The sequence below is a fragment of the Panthera pardus genome, unplaced genomic scaffold, assembly GCF_024362965.1.
Source record: "Panthera pardus isolate Hobbes unplaced genomic scaffold, ASM2436296v1 HiC_scaffold_9, whole genome shotgun sequence".
Lineage (NCBI taxonomy): Eukaryota > Metazoa > Chordata > Mammalia > Carnivora > Felidae > Panthera > Panthera pardus.
In genome coordinates, this window is record NW_026527024.1 from 490,001 (window position 1) to 513,046 (window position 23,046).

At 39.6% G+C, this 23,046-nt stretch overlaps 1 protein-coding gene and 1 long non-coding RNA gene across 4 annotated transcripts in view; both read left to right on the forward strand.

The window, feature by feature from the left end:
• The window catches only part of CUL1 (cullin 1), a 105,757-nt gene that overhangs the window by 46,346 nt on the left and 36,365 nt on the right, over window positions 1–23,046 (forward strand). For both annotated transcript variants that reach the window (XM_053898692.1, XM_053898691.1), the window contains exons 3-4: window positions 17,069–17,243; window positions 19,377–19,544. In XM_053898692.1, the coding sequence (XP_053754667.1) occupies window positions 17,069–17,243; window positions 19,377–19,544 (343 nt within the window). The remainder of the gene's footprint in view (window positions 1–17,068; window positions 17,244–19,376; window positions 19,545–23,046) is intronic.
• Window positions 10,534–16,704, forward strand: LOC109269219 (uncharacterized). 2 transcript variants are annotated; one of them, XR_002080990.2, is made up of 3 exons: window positions 10,534–11,481; window positions 14,836–15,024; window positions 15,135–16,704. It is a non-coding gene; the product is annotated as an uncharacterized LOC109269219 (long non-coding RNA). The 2 variants fall into 2 exon arrangements; XR_002080991.2 differs by having other exon boundaries at window positions 10,534–11,280.

The window sequence follows — 23,046 nt, forward strand, 5'->3', positions numbered from 1 at the left end:
ACACAAATTCTCAATTGCAAGTAAACAAGTAATCTGTGGGGTTTGGTTTTTATGCACATGGTACCCTGGTGGTTGATCCTTACAGAGAATTTGCTCTGAAACATCCCTGTGAGTGAACAGAGATGGTCTCTTGACCTCATACCAGGCTTAGCTTGTAGCTCACCTCTTGTGATTGTCGTTGTGTCATCTGGAAACAAGCATCTTTGTTAAAATTTATTTTCCTTGATTACTTTGATAATATTTGCACTTTAGTCAGAATTAGGAATTGACTCAACAGTCATGTTACTCGAATGCTGTTAGAAATGCTAGAGATAAATACTCTGAAATCAAAATTACTTCTGGCAGATAGCCCTCCAAATGTGTAATGTATTTTTTTTTTGTAATTCATATTTGTTTCGGTAGGTTTTAGGATTCTGGCGTAGACATTATAATTTTTGTATCCTGTTTTATTTTCCTGTTCTTGTAGATGTTTATTCTGGCCTGTGTTTTGTACCATTATGTTGCAGGGTTTTTGTTGTTGTTGTTGTTGTTTTAGATTCAAATTAGTTAATATACAGTGAAGCATTGATTTCAGGAGTAGAATTCAGTGATTCATCACTTAGATACAACACCCAGTGCTCATCACGAGTGCCCTCCTTATACCATCATCCATCTAGCCCATCCCCCACCCGTCTGTTTCAGGTATTCTTACAAGTTATGTCAAATGCCTAATGAAATGGTGGATGTGTAGGTGCATGTGGAGGGGTGCGTGTGTGTGATGGAATATTTATGATGGGATATTTTGGTGGTAGTGCAGACAGGAAATATTGCACAGGATGATACCGGAGGAGGGAGAAAGAATTTGACCCTGGCAAGGTTAGAAATGTTCATGAACCAGGGCTGTTGAGATGGACTTCAAAGAATGGCTATGGATGCGCAGAAAACAACGAATGAGAATCTTGGTGAATTTGGCTGGAAAGAGAAGGATGAATGAGAAAGTGGGAGTAGCACTGCTAGCGAGCATGGCGTTGGACACGGCGTCGGCCAGCTTGAATGGCACAAAAATAACCAGACGAATTGGTTGATTTAATTGGCTTGGATAAAGGATGGTGCCCCATTTGGGTGAACCTTGAAAACCAGGTAAGTGAGCTTGCACTTGTTTCCTTGTTTTTGTTTTGTTTTGAAAGTGTAGGTTCATAGAGATTGGATATATGACTTGAGAGTGAATGACTTGATGTAAACAGATTTTAGGAGGATTAATCTAGAAATAGGATTAATCTCAAAACCAAATGGGATTAAAACAGGAAGAAGTCAAAGGCAACCAGAGACCAACTTGGTCTGAGTAGTAGTATTCCACACGGGTGTCGTGTAAGTTCTGAACTGGGGTAGTGGCAATAGAAACAGAAAACAAAAGCGCCAATTTCTGGGCTTCTGGTTAAAGATGAAAATTACGTTTTGACTTTCCCCTTTGCGACATCACTAAAACGGTAGTAAAAGAATTTTAAGATCAGTGAAGACGAAGAATGGAAGAGAATAAACACCGTAGGTGTTCTGGAATAGAAAGGCGGCACTTGTTAATAATGAGCACTGGGTGTTGTATGTGAGCGATGAATCACTAAGTTCTACACCTGAAACTAGTATTATACTGTATGTTAACTAACTGGAATGAAAATAAAAACTTGAAAAAAAAATTTTTTTTTTTTTGGAAGATGGAAGGCATATGGAGGCGGGGTAACTGATTACCAGAATATAGGAAGCCCTGGTTTAGAGGGTGGTGAGAGGTGCTGCAGCAGGAAGGCCACTGTTCCTGCAGGACTGGAGAGGCTCGGGATCTGAAGCCTCCAGTTTGGCAGAAGGTAGTGTGAGATGGGGCAGTGCCTGGGAGATGATGAATAGATTCAAAATCTGTAAAATTAACAGCCCATCATCCCCTCTACTCCCAAGTACAGATCATTTGGCGGCCAAGAGCATATCCTGTGTCCCAGGCAGAACTCTTGTGTGTACTTCGAACACATTGAATGAGACTGTGTCAGAAATTCAGGGGCAGGAGGCTTGGACGTTGGCATAAGTAGGAACTATGAGCACTGGCTATGATAGAAAGTTAGCATTTAGAGTGATTGGTCCCCAATTCCATTGCAAAACACTGGTGGTGATGCTGGAGACTGAATAGCTCTCCGGAAGAATGAACGGCCCTGAAGGGCACATCCATTTATCGCCGTGCGAGGCAGCAGCAGCGAAGTGGCCGCCTCACGTGCTGTGGCCCTCCAGTCTCTCTCAGGCCAGTGGTGTTTCCAGCTGGCGTTGCAGTTCCTTATCGTTATGAGTATAAGCATGAATAGCTGTGTTTTGAAAGAACAGAATAAACAACCATAGAATGAAAAGGGATAGGAGAAACTGTTAATACCGGCAACAGAAGAAAATGTTTTGAAAGTCAGCATCATCAGATATAAGAGATTCTTACTACAGTAGTAAAGTAGGAACAGGATGCTATGAAAAAAGAACCCTTATTTCAAATGAGAACTCTGATTTTTTTTTTTTTTAATTTTTTTTAACGTTTATTTATTTTTGAGACAGGGAGAGACAGAGCATGAACGGGGGAGGGTCAGAGAGAGAGGGAGACACAGAATCTGAAACAGGCTCCAGGCTCTGAGCTGTCAGCACAGAGCCTGACGCGGGGCTCGAACTCACAGAGTGCGAGATCGTGACCTGAGCCGAAGTCGGCCGCTTAACCGACTGAGCCACCCAGGTGCCCCGAGAACTCTGATTTTAAGGAAAGTAACAGAGCTAGGAGAATAGGCGACAGTGAAGTGAAAGGACACAAAGCTTTGGTGCCTGAGAACTAACCCAGGAGGCCTAATATCTGACCGTTAGGAATTCTGGAGAAAAGCAGAGGAGATTTTTTTTAAACTTACGGTATCTTTCTGTAAAGAGAAATAAAATCATTTCTCAGAATTGAAGATGCTAAATCTCTAGTGCCCAAAATAATGAGAAGATTGATATTAGGGGAAAAATTATGAAATTTCTGTGCGCAGAGAATTAAGACATCTCCATGAACCCATGGATTGGATTTAAGGGAGCAGGGTAAAGTTCCAGGATTAGTATTGTCCAATTGGTCTAGAGAGCAGCCAGTGTGTATCAGAGCTAGAAGACCAGGGAGCCATTGTGATTGTTGCAAGAATTAAGACCATGGATACAATGAGTAAAACCCAACTTGAAATTACCCATGTGCAAAGCCCTAAGCTGTCCTTCACAGAGGCACAGTTAAGGAAGATGAACGTAATTTAACATCCTTTTCCCCCGTACAATGTCCGAGTCTTTTATTATTGAGTCGTAGGAGTTCTCTATGTATTTAGGGCACCAGTGTTTGGTCGCATAGGTTTTGCTAATATTTTCTCCCAGTCCAATGCTTGCTACTCCTTTTCTGAATGGTGTCTTTGGATGAGTAGGTCTATTTTATTTTGAGGAAACCTAATTTAATTTTCTTTTACAGTTCCTGCCTTCTGTGACCTTTAAGAATCCTTTCCCCTAGACGATAAAGATAATGTGTTTTTCTCATAAAAATTCATGGTTTGGGCTTTTACATTTAGGCCTCTGATCCATCCATATAACTTTTGTATATGGTGTGAGGTAGGCTTGAGGTTAGTTTTTCCACTGTATGGACATCCATTTTTATTTCTGCATTGTTTGTTGTAAAGACTTGTCCCCATAGATTGCTTTGATGCCTTTGTTAAAATTAAATGATAATATAGGTATGGTTCTATTTCTAGAATACTGTTTCATTGATCTCTATATCCATCCTAAAGGAATGATACATTATTGATTTGTTTTGTGAAATATTTTTGCATCTGTGTTCATGTGGGATAGTAATTGCTGTTTGCATTTTTGTTTTTGATTACTGTCACATTATGAAAACTCTTAGAAGTCAGGTAGTATAAGTCTTCCCAACTTTGTTTCCCCCCCTGCCCCCCCACTTATTGTTAGGTCCATATTTAGCTTGTCAATTTCTTCTCTAAAAACTGCTGGAATTAAAATTGGGATTGTATTGAATTTTTTAATAATGATTTTATTGAGATGCCATTCATAAGCCTTAGAATTCATCCGTTTAATTAGTTTTTCAGTGATTTTTAATATATTCAGATGTGCTCAACCATCACTACAGAAAATTTTTGAACCATTGTCATTACCTCAAAAACCCTGTACCCTTTAGCTGCCATCCCTTTACTCTCTTCACCTCCACTAATCTTTCTGTCTCTAAATCTGTCTCAATAGATTTGTCTATTCTGAACATTTCAGATAGATGTGATCATATAATATGGGCAGGATTGTGTGCTCCCCAAATTCATATGTTGAAGCCCTAGCCCTCAGTTTTATAGTATTTGAAGTTTGGGCCTTTGGGGGAATAATTAAGGTTAAATGAGATCAAATGGTGGGGCCCTAAGCCTATAGGGGTGATGTCCTCAAGAGGAAGAGACCCCAGAGAATGCGGTCTCCCCCCCAACCCCAAGTAGGAACAGAGGAAAGGCCATGTGAGCATACAGGGATGGGGCAGCCGTCTGCAAGCCGGAAGAGAGCTCTCACCAGGAGCCAACCCTGATGGCACCTTGATCTTGGACTTCTAGCCTCCAGAACAGTGAGAAAATAAGTATCTGTTGTTTAAGCCACCCAGTCTATGGCATTGTTTTAGCAGCCTGAGTAGACTAATAATACATGCCTTCTGTGACTGGCATCTTCCATTTACCATAATGTTTTCAAACTTCATCCATATTGTAGCATATATCAATATTTTGTTCATTTTTATGGCCCCATATAATAACCCACTGACTGGGTTTATCACATTTTGTGTATCCATCCATCAATTGATGGACATTTGGGTTATTTCTGCCTCTTTGCTATTATGAGTAGTGCTGCTCTAAACATCCGTGAACAGGTTTTTATATCGACGTACATTTTCATGCTCTTGGGTAGATAACTAAAGTGGAATTTGGGGGTCAAATGGTAGCTGTATGGTTAACTGTTTGCATAACTATTTTCCAAAGTGGCCATATCATCCTACTTTCCCACCAGCTGTGTGTGAGCCTTCCAGTTTCTTCACATCTGACCAACACTTGGTACTTTTTTTTTTTTTATTCTAGCCATCATCCTGATGGGCATGAAGTTTCCTCATTGTGGCTTTGATTTACGTTTCCCTGATGACTAATGATGTGTCTACCTTGCTTAGAGAAATGTCAGTTAAGATCCTTTGCCTTTTTTTTTTTTTTTCTTAATGAGAGAGAGCGCACCCTTGTGAAAGGATGAGGGGCAGAGGGAGAAAGAGAAAGAGAGTGTTAAGTAGTCTCCACACTCAGCAAGAGCCCCTCGTGGACCTCGTTCCCACGACCCTGGGATCATGACCTGAGCCAAAGTCAAGAGTCGGACACAACCAACTGAGCCACCCAGGCACCTCTCTTTGCCCATTTTTTAAGTCGGTTGTCTTTTGAGTTTTAAAGGTTTTTAATACTACACACAAATACCTTATCAGATTTGTAAATATTTTCTCCTATTCTGTGGGTTGACTTTTCATTATCTTGATTGTTCTTTGATATAAAAGTTTTAAAAATGTTGAAGTCTAATTCATTCATTTTTTTCATTGGTTACTTTTTGTCGTTACATTTAAGAATCTCTTGCCACATCAAAGATCATGATTTAGCGTTCTGTTTTCTGCTAAGTGGTTTATAGTTTTAGGGTAGACATTTAGGTCTTTGACCCATTTTGAGTTCGTGTGGTGTGAGGAGTAAGGGTTGAAAATTCATTCGTTTGCCTGTGGCTGTCTGAATCGTCCCAGCACCAGTTGTTAAAAGGCCATTTTCATTTTCCCCCCTTGAATGGTCTTGGCATTTTTGTTGAAAACCAGTTGTCCACAGACACCTGGGTTTATTTCTGGATTCTCAGTTCTGTTCCACTGATCTATATGTCTGTCCTTTGCCAGTACCTCTCTGTCTTGATTTGTGCGGTGTAGGAACTTTTTAAATATTTGAAGTATGAGTACTCCACCTTTGTTTTTTCAAGACTGTTTTGGGTTCCTTGCAATTCCATATGAGTATCAGAAGGCGCTTGTCGCTTCCTACAAAGAAACCAGCTGGGATGCTGATTGGTTGCACTGGACGTGTATATCAGCGTGCGGACTATTGCCATCCTAGCAATACTGCCCTCCTACCTTTTTTTACGGAAGTATTTGAAGGTATAAATTTCTCAAAGGAATTTTTACCTTTATTCCACCAATTTTGGTGTGTTTTGTTTTCGTTATGATTTAGTTCAAAACATTTTATAATTTTCCTTGTTATTTCTTATATAGAAATGTTGTTTAGTTAGAAATGGTTGAGGTTTTCCAGGGTAGCTCATTGTTCCTGATTTCTAATATAATTCCATTTTGGTCAGAGAACACTCTGTATGATTTCAGTCTTTAAAAATGTAGAAAGGGCCATTTTAGTGGCCCAGAAAATAGCCTATTTGATGAGCATACGGTGGACTGTTGAAAAGGATATGGAGGGGCGCCTGGGTGGCTCAGTCAGTTAAGCATCCGACTCGGTTTCGGCTCAGGTCATGATCTCACGGTTGAGTTTGACCCCCGCAGCCTTCTCTGCTGTCAGCCCAGAGCCCAATTCAGATCCTCTTGTCTCCCTCCCTCTCTGCCCCTCTCTTGTTTGCTCGCGCTCACTCTCTCTCTCTCTCTCTCTCAAAATAAAAACTTTAAAAAAAAAAAAAAGAAAAGGATATGGATTCATTAGGTGTAGACGGTGTTGTGCTGGAGCAGGATTGCGTCGGCTTGTGGGAGGTGAGGGTGCACTTCTCTCCCCAAGCCCCTGCTCAGTAATGTCCCATTAGGAGCTGAAAATCTGCCTTGGCGGGAGGATTACCCCACATTTGGTTTGGTGTATTTTGAAGCTCTGTTAGAAGAATATACATTCATGATGGTCTTTTTAATAAATTGACCCTCCGATTAGTACGAAATGTCTCTCTGATCTCCGGTATTATTTCCTTCAAGTCTGTTTTGTCCAGTACTGTTACAGTCTCTTTAGCCTTCTTCGGCTTAGTTTGCGTGATCATCTTTCCCCATCTGTTCACTTTCAACCTGTCTGCGTCTTTGCACTTCTGTTGTGTCGTCTGTAATAGCATAGAGAGTCCTCCCCGTATTTGTCCCTTCCGGTCTTCCTTGTCTTTGGATTGTAGGTTTTAGTCTATCTGTTAACATTTATTGGAAGTATTAATAGGTTGATTTTTAGATCTACCTTTTTTTTTCTGTTCTTTAAAACATTTCTTTGTTCCTACTCTCCTCTCTTCTTCTGCATTATTTGGAATTGTTTAGAATTGCATTTTAATGTATCTGTTGGCCTTTTAGGTGTTCATCTGAGGTTGTGTGTGTTCTTATTCTAAGGATTACAGTGTTCTTTTTTTCTTTTTCCTTTTTGCCTAGAGTTGACCCTGGAGTTTGCACTGTGTGGGTCAACTTACTATCAGATTTTTTTCAATAAGTACAGTATTTAAATGTATTTTCTCTTTATGATTTTCTTTTCTCTACCTTAACGAATTGTAAGAATACAGCATATAATACATGTAACATACAGAATGTGTGCTAATTAACTGTTTATGTTGTCGGTAAGGCTTCTGGTGAACAGTAGACTAATAATAGTCCAGTTTGGGGGGAGTCAAAAGTTATTTGTGGATTTTGTACCGCGTGGAGGGTCAGCACCCTTAACCCCCACATTGTTCAAGAGTGAACTGTACTTAGAGTTCATAGCATGTGACCTCACGGAGAATGTAGAAACCTTCAACTGTACAGTTCCATTTACTATCCCACTAGCCTGTTGTATGATACATCTACATATGCTTTAAACCCACAGACAGTATTATAAGTTTTTGGTTTAAACCATCCTCTGTATTTTAAAGAATTAAGAAAAGTAATCTTTTATACTTTATATTTACTTTGTAATAATCTTGATACTTATATTTACTGTTTCTAATGGTTTTCATTTCTTTCTGAAGATCTAAGGTTCCATCTAGTATCAATTCCCTTCCGCCTGAAATGCAAGTCTGTACTATGTGAAGTCCCTTAGTTTTCTTTTTGGAGAATATTTTCACTGGAAAAAGAATTTTTGATTGATGGGCTTTCCCCCTCTTCAACATTTAAAGATGTTACTACTCTGTCTTCTGGCCTTTGTATTTGTTAATGAAAACTTAGTGGTAATTTTAATTCTTGTTTGGTATGTTACAAGTAACTTTTCCCAGTTGGCTTTCAAGAATTTCTTCTCCCTTTTGGTTTTCAGCAGTTTATTTTCTTTTTCTTTCTCTCTTCTTCAGAATCGATCATTTTTGATGGTCTCTCTGTATAAGTCTTATCTCCTCATTCTGTTGTCAAGCCCGTCCAATAAATAAGTTATTCTAGATAATATTCAGTTCTAGAATTTTTCTTCATAGTTACTATTTTTTACTGCAGTTAGTTTTCACTTATTATGACCATGTTTTCGTTCATATCCCTGAGTATAGATATAGGTACATTGTCTCCTAATTCCAACATTGGGTTCTCTCCAGATTAGTCTCTCGATTATCTCTTCTCTTGAGGGTGGGTCTCATTTTCTTGTTTCTTTTTATATGAGCAAAATTGGATTGTGCCATTCCCTCCTTCCGAGACTAGGCTACCCTTCAGTATAAACTTCTTTTTGTTGTTCTCTGGTGGCTTCAGACAGTTGGTTTTATATTTATTCTAGTTTAGTTACTTTTTGCCAGAAATTGTGGTTCGATACACTGGTACCAATCACAGAACCATGGTTTAAGTATAACTTAAAGTTTCCATGTCGACTAAAACAGCCTCCACAGTGACGGGAGTGTTGGGATGAAGTCAGATTGGAGGTAGGGGTTTGCGGTGAACCGTATTTTCTGTCAGCAGGAATTCAGTAACTTATGCAAAGGTCGATTGGTCAAAGAACAGTATAAACATGTGATTTGAAGATATGTGCATATCCACCTGGACAAATCACCTCTTAAATTGAAAAAAAAATTAAGAGTGGTTGCTACTTTAAAAAAAAAAAAAAAAATTAAAGAAAGGGATGCCTGGGGTGGCTCAGTTGGCTGTGTTTGTCTCTTAATTTCAGTGTCATGAGTTCAAGCCCTGCATTGGGCTCTGGAGCCTGCTTTAAAAAATAAAGAAATAAAAGAGTGGTTGCTATTGGGGTGCCTGGGTGGCTCAGTCGGTTGGGCATCCAACTTTGGCTCAGGTCATGATCTCACAGCTCTTGAGTTCGAGCCCCGTGTTGGGCTCTGTGCTGACAGCTTGGAGCCTGGAGCCTGCTTTGGATTCTGTCTGTCTCTCTGTCTCTGTCTCTGTCTCTCTCTCTGTCTCTCTCTCTCTCTCTGCCCCTCCCCTGCTTGTGCTCTGTCTCTCTCTGTCTCTCGAAAATGAATAAATGTAAAAAAAAAATAAATTAAAAAAAAAAAAAAGAGTGGTTGCTACTGAAGGTGTGGAAGGGTGAACCGTAGCACTCTTGCTTTTTATTGTAAGTTTTTCTGCATTACTTACCTAAGGTGTAAGTTCTTAGAAGAAAACTCAAATTTTAGCAAGCAGGAAATCTAACCACTCCTGTCTCTAGCCACTACTGACTAATGCTTTCCACGCCAGACTCTGGGTAATGGGAAGGGTAATCCTAATTTGGGAACGAATGTGAAGTTCAAGTCTGGATAGAAACTTGAAGACCGATTTTAAGAGGTTTCCTTTTGTTAAAATTGTGCCTTTTGGTTTGTTCTGTGAGACCGGGTTCCTTGCATTGTGTCCAGTCCTCTCTGAGGAGGTGAGGCTGGGAGGAATGATTGGTAGCGGGGGGAGAGTGTGTCCTGTGCTCCGGCCTTTCCTCTGGAAAGAGTACTTGGTGAAGAAGAAAGAATTGTGTGCCTAAAAGGTTTTTATTAACCCCCTCCCCCACCTTCAGAAGTAACAGCTGTTGAAGTCCAGAGGGGCACCTGGCGGGCCCAGTCGCAAGAGCATAGAACTCTTGATCTTGGGATCGTGAGTTCAACCCCACGTTGGGTGGAGAGATTACTTAAATAAATAAAAAAAATAATAAAGGCCAAGCAGATACATCAACTTTTATCTTCATGCCCAATAGCATGAAGCTTAGTATGCGTAGAATAGCATATTAGATGCTATTCTTTTAGGTTCCTTTTTTACTTGTGTCTTTTTAACATATTTTCATATGGCTCTATGAATATACCAGTTAGTGATTCTAAGGTTTTGGGTTTTGTTGTTGTTGTTGCTGTTGTTTGTTTGTTTTTTAAGTGCTTCATCCCGTGGGTGGCACAGGACCGTCGTTGGTCGGGTGTCAGTCACGACACAGTGGTCATTACCTGCACCTGTGCAAACTTGACTATCCCCTGTTCTGTCAGCATTAAGGACCTTTTGAAGAATTTGCCCTGAAAAAACCTTTTAATACAAGTAAGCTCAGGACCTAAACTTCCAAAGTGGGTGGGAGCAGATGAGCAGGAAATGCTTAGTTCCTCTGTGACCAGAAGCTCACGGGCAGTGCTCACGGGCAGTACTCACGCCCTTGGTGCTCACGGAGCACGGTGACAGGTGGAAAACACAGCCCTCCTTGACAAGGGGCTTAAAGATGCAGCGGAGTGAGACTGCGTAAAACCTCCGAGGAGTGTCTTAACCATTTAACTTTTCTTTACTTACAAAGAGTGTTAGGATAAATCTGTTTGAGTGTAAACGGCTAATCTTTAAGTAAACCTAAAAATTCCATCGAAGGATGTTGTATTTTAACTGGTAGCATTTTCTTAGTGGTACTTAAAGTAACGATACGTATTATGATTGGTGTCTTAGATGAAATTTGGTCAATACATCACAGGTTTTATAGCCACTCTATGTTCTTCGACATTGTTAAAAGCTGCGTACCGTATCCTCAAATGAATCTAACAGGGTATTTACCTAATTCCCTATGTTTGCCATATAGATTGTTACAAGGTTTTTGCCACTGTGAGCAATGCTGTGATAGTTTGCTAGCTAAGTATTTTTATAATTTTGTGATAATTTCCCCATGACAAATGCATATAGTTGTTGTATCAAAAGGAATGTGCTTTAAGGCTTTTGAATATTTCTAAATTTTATTCCAGAAAAAATCCTAACTGTGTACTCTCTGACCCCCAATGGATAGAAGCTCCCATTTTCCTGCACTATGGCTATCATTGGGCTTCATTGTTTCTTTAAAGACCTTTGTTAATTTAATAACTGGGAGATGAATATACTGCCACGAGACAGAAGTCAGTCCGAACGAGGTAACCTAAGAAGTTCCCCGGAACCAAACACCTAGAACTGTGTGCTTGGTAAAAAGTATGAGCCTCTGTGTGGAAGCAGGAGGATATGATATGGGGAGGGGTGCGCTGGAGGACAGAGGCCACACAGAAAAGGAGACAAAGCCTTGTGCCTGGGCGAGGAGGGAGAGAGCTGCCGTTTCCATGGAGATCTTTAGTGACAGGGTGAACTGGAAAAATGACGGACTTTCTCTCCCACGGAGGCAACTAGAAAGTAGTTTGAGATAAGTTCTGGGTGTGAGGGGGGTGGGGAACGTACGTCCTGAGAATTTGTTACCTTCGGCGTGTTTGGGGTTGGAGTTTGTATTACCACCTTTGGGGGGAGGATTTCCCCAAGCTGGGAAATTAATACAAAGACCCCACTAAAAATGAGCTGAAAAAAAGTTACCAAGCAGAGGAGAGATCCCACCAGAACAAGTCAGCACATAGAACGAACAGCAGAATGAGAGCCTCAAGAATGTCAAAGAAAAGGATCTTTAGAGTGTGCCCCTAAGTGTGAAAAATGGTTACATCAAAGAAACAAAAATACTGCGGAACAAAATAGAAATAAGACAGACTTTAAGAAGAAACTGGGAAACTCTACAGATGTAAACTAAGATGTTTAGAAGTAAACAGCAAATTTGACACTGTTGAAAGAATCACTTAACCAGATGATAAATCAAGAAAAATTAGGAAGTTTGAACAAAGAACATGAAAATGTCCAACATACATGTAGTAGAAAATAGGGGAACAAATATTTGAAGAGTTGACAACCCAAGAATTTTCTACAATTAGTGAAAGGCAAAGTATGCATATCAGATTTTAAGGGTAACCAAATAAAATATGTAACTCCAGAGCGATGTAAGAACTACAGTGGAATAAGGAAGCCATCAACCTGGTAAAAGAAAAAGGAGAAAACAAAAGCAAAGAAAATAGAAAATAAAATTTTTTTAAAAAATAATCAAAATAAGATGGTAAAAAATAATCCAAATAGCAATGTATAAAACAGTATATAACAGTGTATTTATATTTGGGTTTTATAATAAAACCAAATTTATCCATTGGAGACCATCAAACTCCCATTTTTTTAAGAGCGCGTTTTGCTGTGGTTTGCAGTGGACGTAAAAGTAGAAAAGTAAAGAGATGGAACCGGTGTACTTGGGGTAAATTCTAACCAGAGAGGGGAATAACCATCCTAACATCCGGTCCAGTGGATTTCCTCAGGCACTATTGTGAGGAGGAAACATGGTTACTTCCTACTAATAACAAGACCAAGGGACCAGGAATATAATTCAAAAGTTTATATACTTGTTAACAGGGCCTCAAAATATAGGACCGATATTTTAGAGAGGTATAAGAGAAACTGACAAATCTATAATTAGGAAGATTTCCATTAAAAATTCTCAGTAATTAATACCCAGAATTGACCAGCTTACTCTAATGGGATCTTATATCCATTAGAGAATGGACGTTCTTTTCAGGCAAATGTAAAGAAAATCACATATTCAGCTGTAGGTCTCATCACGTTTTAAAGAAACTATCAAGGGGCGCCTGGGTGGCTCAGTCGGTTAAGTGTCCGACTTCGGCTCAGGTCACGATCTCGCGGTATGTGAGTTCGAGCCCCGCGTCGGGCTCTGTGCTGACGGCTCAGAGCCTGGAGCCTGTTTCAGATTCTGTGTCTCCCTCTCTCTCTGACCTTCCCCCATTCATGCTCTGTCTCTCTCTGTCTCAAAAATAAATGTTAAAAAAAAATTTTTTTTTTAAAGAAACTATCAAAAAGATAATATTCTCTGATTAATTCTAAAGTGAAATTAAGAGGTTTTTAAAAAAGATTTTTTAAAAGTACCCTTTGGAAATAAAATTTAACTTTTTTTTTTTTTAATGTTTATTTCTTTTGAGAGAGAGTGAGCATTAGCTGAGGAGGGAGACAGATTCCAAAGCAGACTCCAGGCTCTGAGCTGTCAGCACAGAGCCCGATGAGGGGCTCGAACCCACAAACCGCAAGATTGTGGTGTGAGCCAAAATCAGACACTTAACCGACTGAGCTACCCAGGTGCCCTAAATTAACTCTTAAGAGAACTATTAATGAAAAAAGAATATGCAGCTGAATGTAAGGGAAACCCAATACGGATCAGACTTAGGTGATGCAGCCTGAGTGGTGTGGAGAAGAAAATCTGTAGTTTTAAATGCTTACATTAAAACAAAGAGGAAAGGTTACAAAGCCAATAGACCAAAACGAGAATTTCTAGGAGGAGAACAATTATAAAAGAGGTACATGAAAAAGAACAGAATGAATAAACAGAATGAAATAAAGATAAACAGAAATAAGTCCCAAACTGGTTCTCTGCAGAATTAATCATAAAAATATTTAAAATAAATACAAGACCTCACAGAAACAACAGGTTTTTTAAAAGAACCAATTGACAACTGGACAGTGTACTTGAAAAATTCACTTGAAATGGGCAGTTTTCTAAAAGCAGCAATACCTACGGTGGGGAAAGAATAGACCATGTAAAATACATGGTTTGTGAACCATTGTGTATCCATGCAGACAAATATAAAATTACATTTCTTCCTCATACACAGTTTTACTTCAGGAAGATGAGAAATCTCAATGTGAAATCAGGTGAAGAAAATAATGCACTAGAATTCGTGCCTTGGGAGAGAAGATTTCCTAAATAAAAATTAAAGCATAAGCCATAAAAGAAAATTTGTATAAATTTGATGATGACAAATTAAGAATTTCTCTTTACATAATGCTCTCCATTAAAAGAAGTTAGGCTGCAAACTCCAAGAATGTAAGAATTGCAATATATGATGATACAGTAGGGATTTTCACAATGAAAAACTGCCAGGTCAAAAAGACAGCTCGGTATTAGTCCGTAATACTTACTGTGGGCTTACATTTTAAAAAATGTTTTCCAGGCAAAATTCACATACTGCAAAGTGCACAGATCTTAAGTGGATAGTTTGAATTCTTTTTGACAGGCATATACGCTCAGGTAAACCATACCCTAATCAAGAATACAGAAAGTTCCCTGGAGCACCTGTTGGTCAGTCTTTGCCCTTCAAGGAAAAGGAAGTCACTCTTGATTTCTATCACCATAGAAATAATTTTCCCTGTTTTAGAACTTCATATAAGTAAAACCATACATATCTGGCTTTTTTCCTTCAACATGTTTTTAAGACTGATTCATGGTGTATCAGTACAGTAGTTCATTAAACTGCTGAATAGTAGTCTACTCGGTACATACACCATGATTTCTACAAGAAACTGCCAGGGGCACCTGGGTGGCTCGGTCAGTTGAGCATCTAAGTGTTGATTTCGCCTCACTTGTGAGATCGAGCCCTGCAACTGGGCTCTGTGCTGAGAGCGCAGAACCTACCTGGGATTCTCTCTCTTCTCTCCCTCCCTGTCCTTCCTCCAACTCAGGCGCGTGCGCACTCTCAAAATAAACATTTAAAAAAACAAAAGATTTTTCCGAAGTGATTATGTATTACACTGTCATCAGTGTCTGAGCAAACTCTTTTTTTTAAAAGATTGTGAAGGATATGACGTAATATACAGAAGAGAACGTGAAAATTACAAACTCAGGAGAATCTTCGCCTCGCTGTAGTCAGAGAAATGCGTATTAACACCGTGGCGACCCGCAGTACAAATGTGTGGAAGAGGCTGTCGGCTGTTAAACAGCACTGGTGGCTGTCCAGCGACAGCACATCTGACAACAGGTGGCGAAGTTTATGATGGACCCCTTTCTCCCATCACCTGCCAGTTCTGTAGTGTGAGAAGCTCAAACCTGTATGTATGCAAGAGAACTTAATAGTACTATTCTTTGCAGCTTTGTTGGGAACTACCAAAACCTGGACCTCAACCAAAGTGATCGTTCGTAGGGTCCATCAACAAGAAAACGGAGGACTTACTGTAAGGGCTAAGCTGTATCTAAAACTTGAAAACATACGGAATGGTAATTTCAGGTACAGTGTTATAGTAAGATATAAAAACATTGGTAGGAAGTGCTGTGCACCACATCATGGGGTATTTGCCCCTAGGGAAAGCAGAAGGAAGGGAGACACTGGGGAGCAGTACAAAGCAGGTCTCTTGCAGAATTTGTACTATTTAATTTCCTAAAAAGTTGAGGGAGGTGTAGCTGGAATGAGACCATGGGAGTAGGAGATTTGTCCAAACTGCATCATCAGTTTATAAGAGTTCATTGTATGTTATAAACTGTGATTCCCTGTACATTTGAAACGTTTAATGAAGTGATTGGTTGTTTTAAGGCAGAGTTCTTTGATTACTGAAGCTAAAGATTTTTTTTCAGCTTTTTAACCACTAATACGTATTTCTTTCAGCTTTGGGATTTTCTGTTGGTATGCTCTCCCCATGTTTCTGTGGAGGTTAACTTTTTCACGTTTTTAATTCTCTTAATTGATTAAAGATAATTAACTCGTTAAAGATCTCTTTTACTAAGATATTTTCAGAATCTCAGATTAAGTGCTTAGATGACTTTGCTTAGAAAAGCCTTCTCCAATCTGAGATCAAGAAACAGTTCATGGGTATTTTTTTTGTTTTATGGTTTAGGTTTGTATATTTTAAGTCTTAACCCTTCTGTGTCGTGTATTTTGGAGTATGGAATGTGTTTTGAAATCACCTCTGTCTTTACGCACTAACCTGAAACAGGCCAGAATTTATTGTCTTAATGATTTTTCTTTCTGAGTCCATGTTGTCTGTTAGTTTTATCCAAGTGGTAATACGTGCGGATGAACTGAAATCGTATGAAAGGTTGTATAACAAAGTAGCGTGGTTCTCTGCCTTCCCCGCCTCCCAGTCCTCAGCAGCTCCCTCCAGCTGTTTCAGACTTCCGCTGTCTATCCTGTGACTTACGCAGCTCCCTCCCTGTCAGTACTGCGCACGCGTGCTGCACATCTGTGATTGATCAATTTTAGACATTTGTGACTTCCTGTGATAAGAGGTTTCTTGCACTGCCATTTCTTCTGCTTTTTGTCCTTCGTCCACAAAGTGTAGCTTTGTTTACATTCGTTTATGAATAATTTTAAAATAAAGCTTTAGTTATTTTGATATTTATAATACATGCTTCTAGAAATATAGCTAGGCCTCAAAATAGACTCTGGTTATAGCTTTTTGTTTTTCTTGAAGGAGATAATTACTTTTTTTTCTCTTGTATGGAACCTTTGTACTGATTGCCAGTTCTTTTCATGCCTTCTGAAGGACAGTTTCCCACAAGGTCAGTCACATTACGTGATCTTAGAAGGTCCTGTGTTTCCTTGGTGACCTTCCTCAGAACATTCCTTCATTCGCAGCAGGCTGGTCCCTGGGCCTGCTGACAGGCTTTTAAGTGGGGCTGGCTGATGTCTAGCTTCATTGCTGTGGTGGATGGGGTCTTATTTTCACTGTAGTTTTTGTTTGTTTGTTTGTTTTGTTTTTTTACTATTTATTTTTGAGAGACACAGCATGGGCAGGGGAGGGGCAGAGTGAGAGGGAGACACAGAATTGAAATAGACTCCAGGCTCTGAGCTGTCAGCCCAGAGCCCAACGCGGGGCTTGAACTCAGAAACCATGAGATCATGACCTGAGCCGAAGTCGGACGCTTAACCGACTGAGCCACCCAGGCGCCCCCTTCACTGTTGTGTTAACAGACTTTTGTTGATGTATTGTAAGCATATTGGTATGAACATATTTTCTTTAAAAATATTTCGGTATTAATCACTGTTGGCATTGATGATGCATGTTGATTTCCTTAACTTTTCTCCCAAGTCACGTTTATAACTACTGCACGAGTGTTCACCAGTCAAACCAGGCCCGAGGGGCTGGCGTCCCTCCCTCCAAATCGAAAAAGGGTCAGACGCCTGGGGGAGCTCAGTTTGTTGGCTTGGAATTATACAAACGACTTAAAGAATTTTTGAAGAATTACTTGACAAATCTTCTTAAGGTAAGACGTTGTACGTGTATACTTATACTTTTTATAATAGAATGTAAAAGAAAATAGAATACGATAGAATACAATTTACAATAGAATGTAAAAGATGATTCTAACTTGATTGAATGCTAAATCTCTCACCGTTATTTGTTCATTGTTTTCGGCATTGATGTTTGCATGAAGCTATTTTGCTCTTGCTTAGTCTTTTACCTATTACGAAGATGAAGCTTTCCTAAGCTATATTCTGTTTTTTAATTTGTTAAATTAGAAGGCTTTGATAGCTTTATATCCCATTAGTACTTTTCCTTAAATCACTAACCATTTTGTATTTGGTTGTTAGAAATTAACGGACCTTTTCACTTCGAGCATCTAATTATAAATTCAGATCACCTGTGTTGTATTTTGACCCCAGTGTGTTGTTTTGTCTAAAAATGTACAAATGATCCTAAGGTTATCTAACCTTTGGTAATCACGTTTTTCCACTGTGACCTCCTTTTGCACATGGTCATGTAGTGTATTTCAGAGCTACGATGAAATCGTGCCCTTGGCTAGGATGGGTTTCTCTGCGAACATCCATGGCCTTCGAGTATGGTTCCTCCTGCTCCGAGCCGTTGCTCGGACGATGATAGTTTTTCCCCTTCATCTTCTGCCTCTTCCTTCCTCAGTCTCCATCCTCTGTAGGAAAGGCAGTGTGATGCCTGCCTTCCATCCAGCCACAGGATGGGCAAGTGCTCCTTCATCTGGTGCTACACATGTCACATAGAGTGAGTGAAGACATCTATACTCTCGACCCTGGGAAGTCTGTGCTCTGTGTATATGCTTTAAAGATTTTTTGTTTACACAGACATTATGCAAAACTTTCAGCCTGCTTCAAAATTGTTTTTCTTAATCTATTTCACAAGGCAATTGGAAACTTAATATCATTCTAACAGACCATAGTTGACTGACCACAAATTGTGACTAAGATAGCATGATTTTCATGTTTCCTAAACCGTGTGTTTCGTAGAGTTTTGCTGAAACCGCTGTGTCCTTCTGTTTATTCAGAACACTTTGTAAAGTGAACACTGGAATTGATTATTCTTCAGCATTAAAGTGAGGAACAGGAGTATATTGTGTTGTATGAAAGTATTGGGAGCTGTGCTCTATCAGTGATATCTTTGCATTTTGGAAAAGGTCCTGTGCTATAAGCCAGAGTGGCAAACCTTTACGTTTGATAGTTCATTTCTTACTGAAATTTAAGTGAGCAAAAATCTGGTTGTATCAAGATCTGGTCAGATTTTCCTGTGGCTTATGGGCTCACTTGTGTGCCACGTGTTTGTGGGGCCTCAGTTCTGAGGTTGACGACACTGAGGCAGGGCGAGTGGGTGGCCTTCCCAGGCCCTCGGTTCATGGCGGGGCTGCGTCCCTCGTTTGTCACCTCTGTGCTTTCTTGCTGCAGCGTATTTCAGGGACACTGAAGTGGAATATGCAGTTTTTAAGGAGGCAGATTTACCTTGTGGATGTCATTAATACCGGAGGAAAAAAATCTCCGGTTGATCCTTCACATAACAATTTGTGGTTTACCTTGTGGAAATCTGGGTAAAAATAATTTTGGTGAATGCACATTTTCCCCTTGAGATCTCGTTAAAGAAGAAATATTGTACCGTTACACTTATTTTTACAGAAATGCAACAGATTAGTGTAAAAACTATTAATTTATAGTTTTTAAGTAAATTTAATGAAGGAAGCAGATACATTAAAAAATCGAGTAGTATTGGCCCTGTGGTCTAAATTGCTAATAGGACATTTTAATTAACTTTAACTGAAAAATATCAAAAACAGGGCTGATTTTGAGGTAAATTCTTTATTCCCTTCATTCTAAAAGTTGAAGGTACTTCGTATGAGTGTATATGATACATAATATTCCACCGTGGAAAGTTTCCATTTTGAAAGAATTTTCATTAAAATTCTCTCTATAGTCTGTTCCTCACAAGCTATATTCTTATGAGAATTGGTGTTAATGAGCATGTTTTTGTATACAAAATAAAAAGCTCATCTAAAACCGAACACATGGATGTATTTTTAAAGCCGTAGGTTTGTTTTAGTGAACTTTTAATTTATCATGTGACAAATTAGTCCTTAAAGCCTGGGTTCACTTGTTTTTAGGATGGAGAAGATTTGATGGATGAGAGTGTACTGAAGTTCTACACTCAACAATGGGAGGATTATCGATTTTCCAGCAAAGTGCTGAATGGAATTTGTGCCTACCTCAATAGACATTGGGTTCGCCGTGAATGTGACGAGGGACGGAAAGGAATATATGAAATCTATTCTGTAAGATTTTTTTAAATACCTTTCATGTGTGTGCTTTCTTAGTGCTGCCTCATCTGTCAGTAGGGGGAGCTAGGCGAGTAGTGAAGCTGTTTTCAGACCCGGAGGCTAATTTCCTTTGCTTTAATTTATCGACAGATGACTCTTAAATATTTTGTGGCAGGAAAGGATGAGTAAATTGGAGTTCTGAAATACAGCCTCCACACTTCTGCATTTACTGATAAGTTTCTTCCGCAGTTCCTCGACCAGCCGTCCAGTCTAGCCTGGAACTGTCCCACTTGTCGCGCTGGGCATCCCACGTGCTGGCTGTGTCAGGCAGATCCAGTCCCAAGCCGGGGACCCGGGCCTCCCAGATCAGCCCTCGTGGCCTCTGTGGTTTGGGAAGCTGTTTAGGGAGAGGACCGTGTGGCGAGATGCCCTGCCCTCTCTCTTTACAAAATAATACGATACTGACAGAGCTGAAAGTTGAAGGTTGTTTTTAGACGGCATGAAAATAAGATTGTGAAAAGGCAGAAGTCGAGTGACTGAATCACTTTCATTAATATGTTTCTTAGTTCCATTGGTTTTCAGGGTGTGGTCCCCAAACCTGCCACATCATGGACACCTGGGAACTTGTTAGCAATGCGCATTACTGGGCCCCAGCCTCAACTTACTAGAAACCCTGGAGGTGGGGGTCAGCAGACTGTTGGAGTCCCTTGAGAGGACTGTGATGTCCAGTCAGCTTTGGGGACTGATGTCGTAGACCAGTGGAGGGGAAGGACTCAACAGAAGGCCTGTCTGTTCGGAACGGGCTATCAGATGCACAGACTGTCCTCTTCTTGAACCAGTGATGTGAACATGTTAAGTTCTGCATAATGAGATTATCTCCATCTCCCAGAATGCTGGTATATTAGCAGTACTTTATTGCTTTATTTTGGACAGATTTAATAAAAGGAAAATGTAATGTATCATAGATTCATGACAAACTAGTATCATTTATATATATCCTATATATGTGATATGTATAATGAACAAAACTTTGTGGATTTAGTATTTTGAGTTGAGCCTTTTGTACTTTCCTGTTTCTTTTCCACTCACAAATGCTTTCTTTACGAATCGGCATGATTTGGGTGATTTCTTCTTGGATGCACCTTGACCTAAAACACCACACGAACCCTGCAGTAATGTCACAGACTCCTAAAAATCGTTACACCTGAACTTTTTGTGTGCTATATTCAAGAACAGAGAAAATAGAAAGAAGTTCAAGTATACTTCATAGGCTACGATTTTCAGCTTCTATTTTTTATTTACTTTGAAAATTCATACCTTCTACATCCTTAAATACTGTCTGTAGTAACCGTTTGGAAATACAACATGCAGCCGTAAGTTTTAGCAAAGGCCAGTGAATACCCCTGTCTAGAAACAGTATTTCCTCTGTGTGCTCTTCAGTGAGCCTGTTGAATTCATAAAGTTCAAGCATCAGTTGACACAGAGGAACAGTTGGGCACAGTGATCTCTCATTGTATTTTCCAGGAGTTCCAGAAGGTGGGGATGCTTTGTCGCACAATATAAAGTTTTACCTTTTTTTTCCTAATAATCCTTTCTTCCTCTTTAATTATAGAAAGTTGTTGTTTTCCTTTCATGTCCACCAGAGGACGTAAATTAATTTCATTATTGATACATTAAAGTGATGGAGCAAGATTTTTTCCTGGACTCCGTTCCTTGTTCGTCCGAACTTTGTCTGGTGTACATTTGGCCTTGCTTTTCTTATCTTGGCATCTCTGCTTCCTTTCTTCCTTCAAAGTGATAAGTTGTCCAGAGTCAAATGAGACTTGCCTAAGGCTGTCTTGATTTAGAACAATGTTTGGAAAAAAGTTATTTTTAAAGGTGTAGTGTATCTTTACTAGAAGTTCATGGCCATGGCATTGCATTTTCCCTCCTTACTCTTGCTTTAAAGAAGTCTAAGACTCGAGGCGGCAGAATTTGCACAGAGAAAATCGTCCCAGGCTTGCCTTTCTCCTGAAAAATGAGGCTCTTCCCTTCTAACATCTTCTTGGACATCATAGTTTCTAATTCTGAAATCTTATTTTTATGGAAACATTACATGAGTATGTACTGTTCATGTTTAATTAAAAAGTAGTTATCTCTTAGAATTAAATCTTGTCTTTTGCAACAACATGGATGGAGCCAGAGAGTGTAATGCTAAAGCGAGATAAGTCAGAGAAAGACCAATATCGTACAGTCTCACTCGTATGTGGAATTTATGAAACAAAACAAATGAACCAAGAAAAAGAGACAAACCAAAAAACAGACTGTTAACTCTAGGGAACAGGCTGATGGTTCCCAGAGGGGAGGTGGGCCGGGGCAGGGCTGAAATGGGTGAAGGGGATTGAGAGTCCACTTACAGCGATGAGCACCAGGTCACGCATAGAATTGTTAGACACGCGAAACTGGTATAACACTGTTAACTGCACTGGAATTGAAAAAAAGTTTTTAATTTTTTAATCTTTATTTTTTGAGAGAGAGAGAGACAGAACGCAAGCAGGGGAGGGGCAGAGAGAGAGGGAGACACAGAATCTGAAGCAGGTTCCGGGCTCCGAGCTGTCAACACAGAGACCGACGTGGGGCTCGAACTCACAAACCACGAGATGATGACCTGAGCCGAAGTCTCGGACACTTAACTGAGCTACCCAGGCGCCCCCCAAACTTTTTGAATAATAAATAAACGAATTTAAAAAATAGTCTTCTCTTAAATATCGCTTTTCATGTTGCCTTTGTTTTGTGTGTGGTAGGAACATTACTCAGGGTTTATTGCATAAATTAAATTACACGTAATCTTCTCTGAAATACATCTTACATCAACCTAGTCTTATCTGTGGTTAAATTTAGGAAAAATAAGACTGAAAGCATTTATGTCTAAGCGAGTTCCTCACCAGTTTATATTTGAATATTGAATTGTTAAAAATTTGAATTTTACTCTGAATACTACCTCTCTCAATAAACAGCTGAAAATCATTTATGAATTATAACCGTTCCCCTTGGGGGAGCATTTTTATAGTGATTTTCTGGCATAACTTCTGTGGAAAGTTTTAGAAATGCATCAAAGACTCCAACACACATGAGTGCAAGTAAAATGGGAAATCTGAGCAATTCCTATATAATGAACCACGTCTATTTAAAGTGTGCAGTTTGGTACGTTTCCAGCCGTGTGCATCCGTGCAACACAAATCACCACAACTAAGATACACAACATGCTGAATTTTTATCATCTGTTACTTAATTTATCGAGTATTAGGAAACTATGATAGCTGGAATTATCTTCATTTAGATGAAAAATTAAATTTGGGCCAGGGAACAGTGTTAGAGGTTGACTCCACTGACACCCTGTAAGCTGATACGTTTGGTCTCCTAAAATCCAGGTTTTCTTTGTGTCTGAATTATTAAAATGGGAGCTGATAAGTGGCTGTATTTCGAAACCTCCTGAAGTTGCTAACTCGAGCATCTCTGATGTCGTCATGATAGGTTT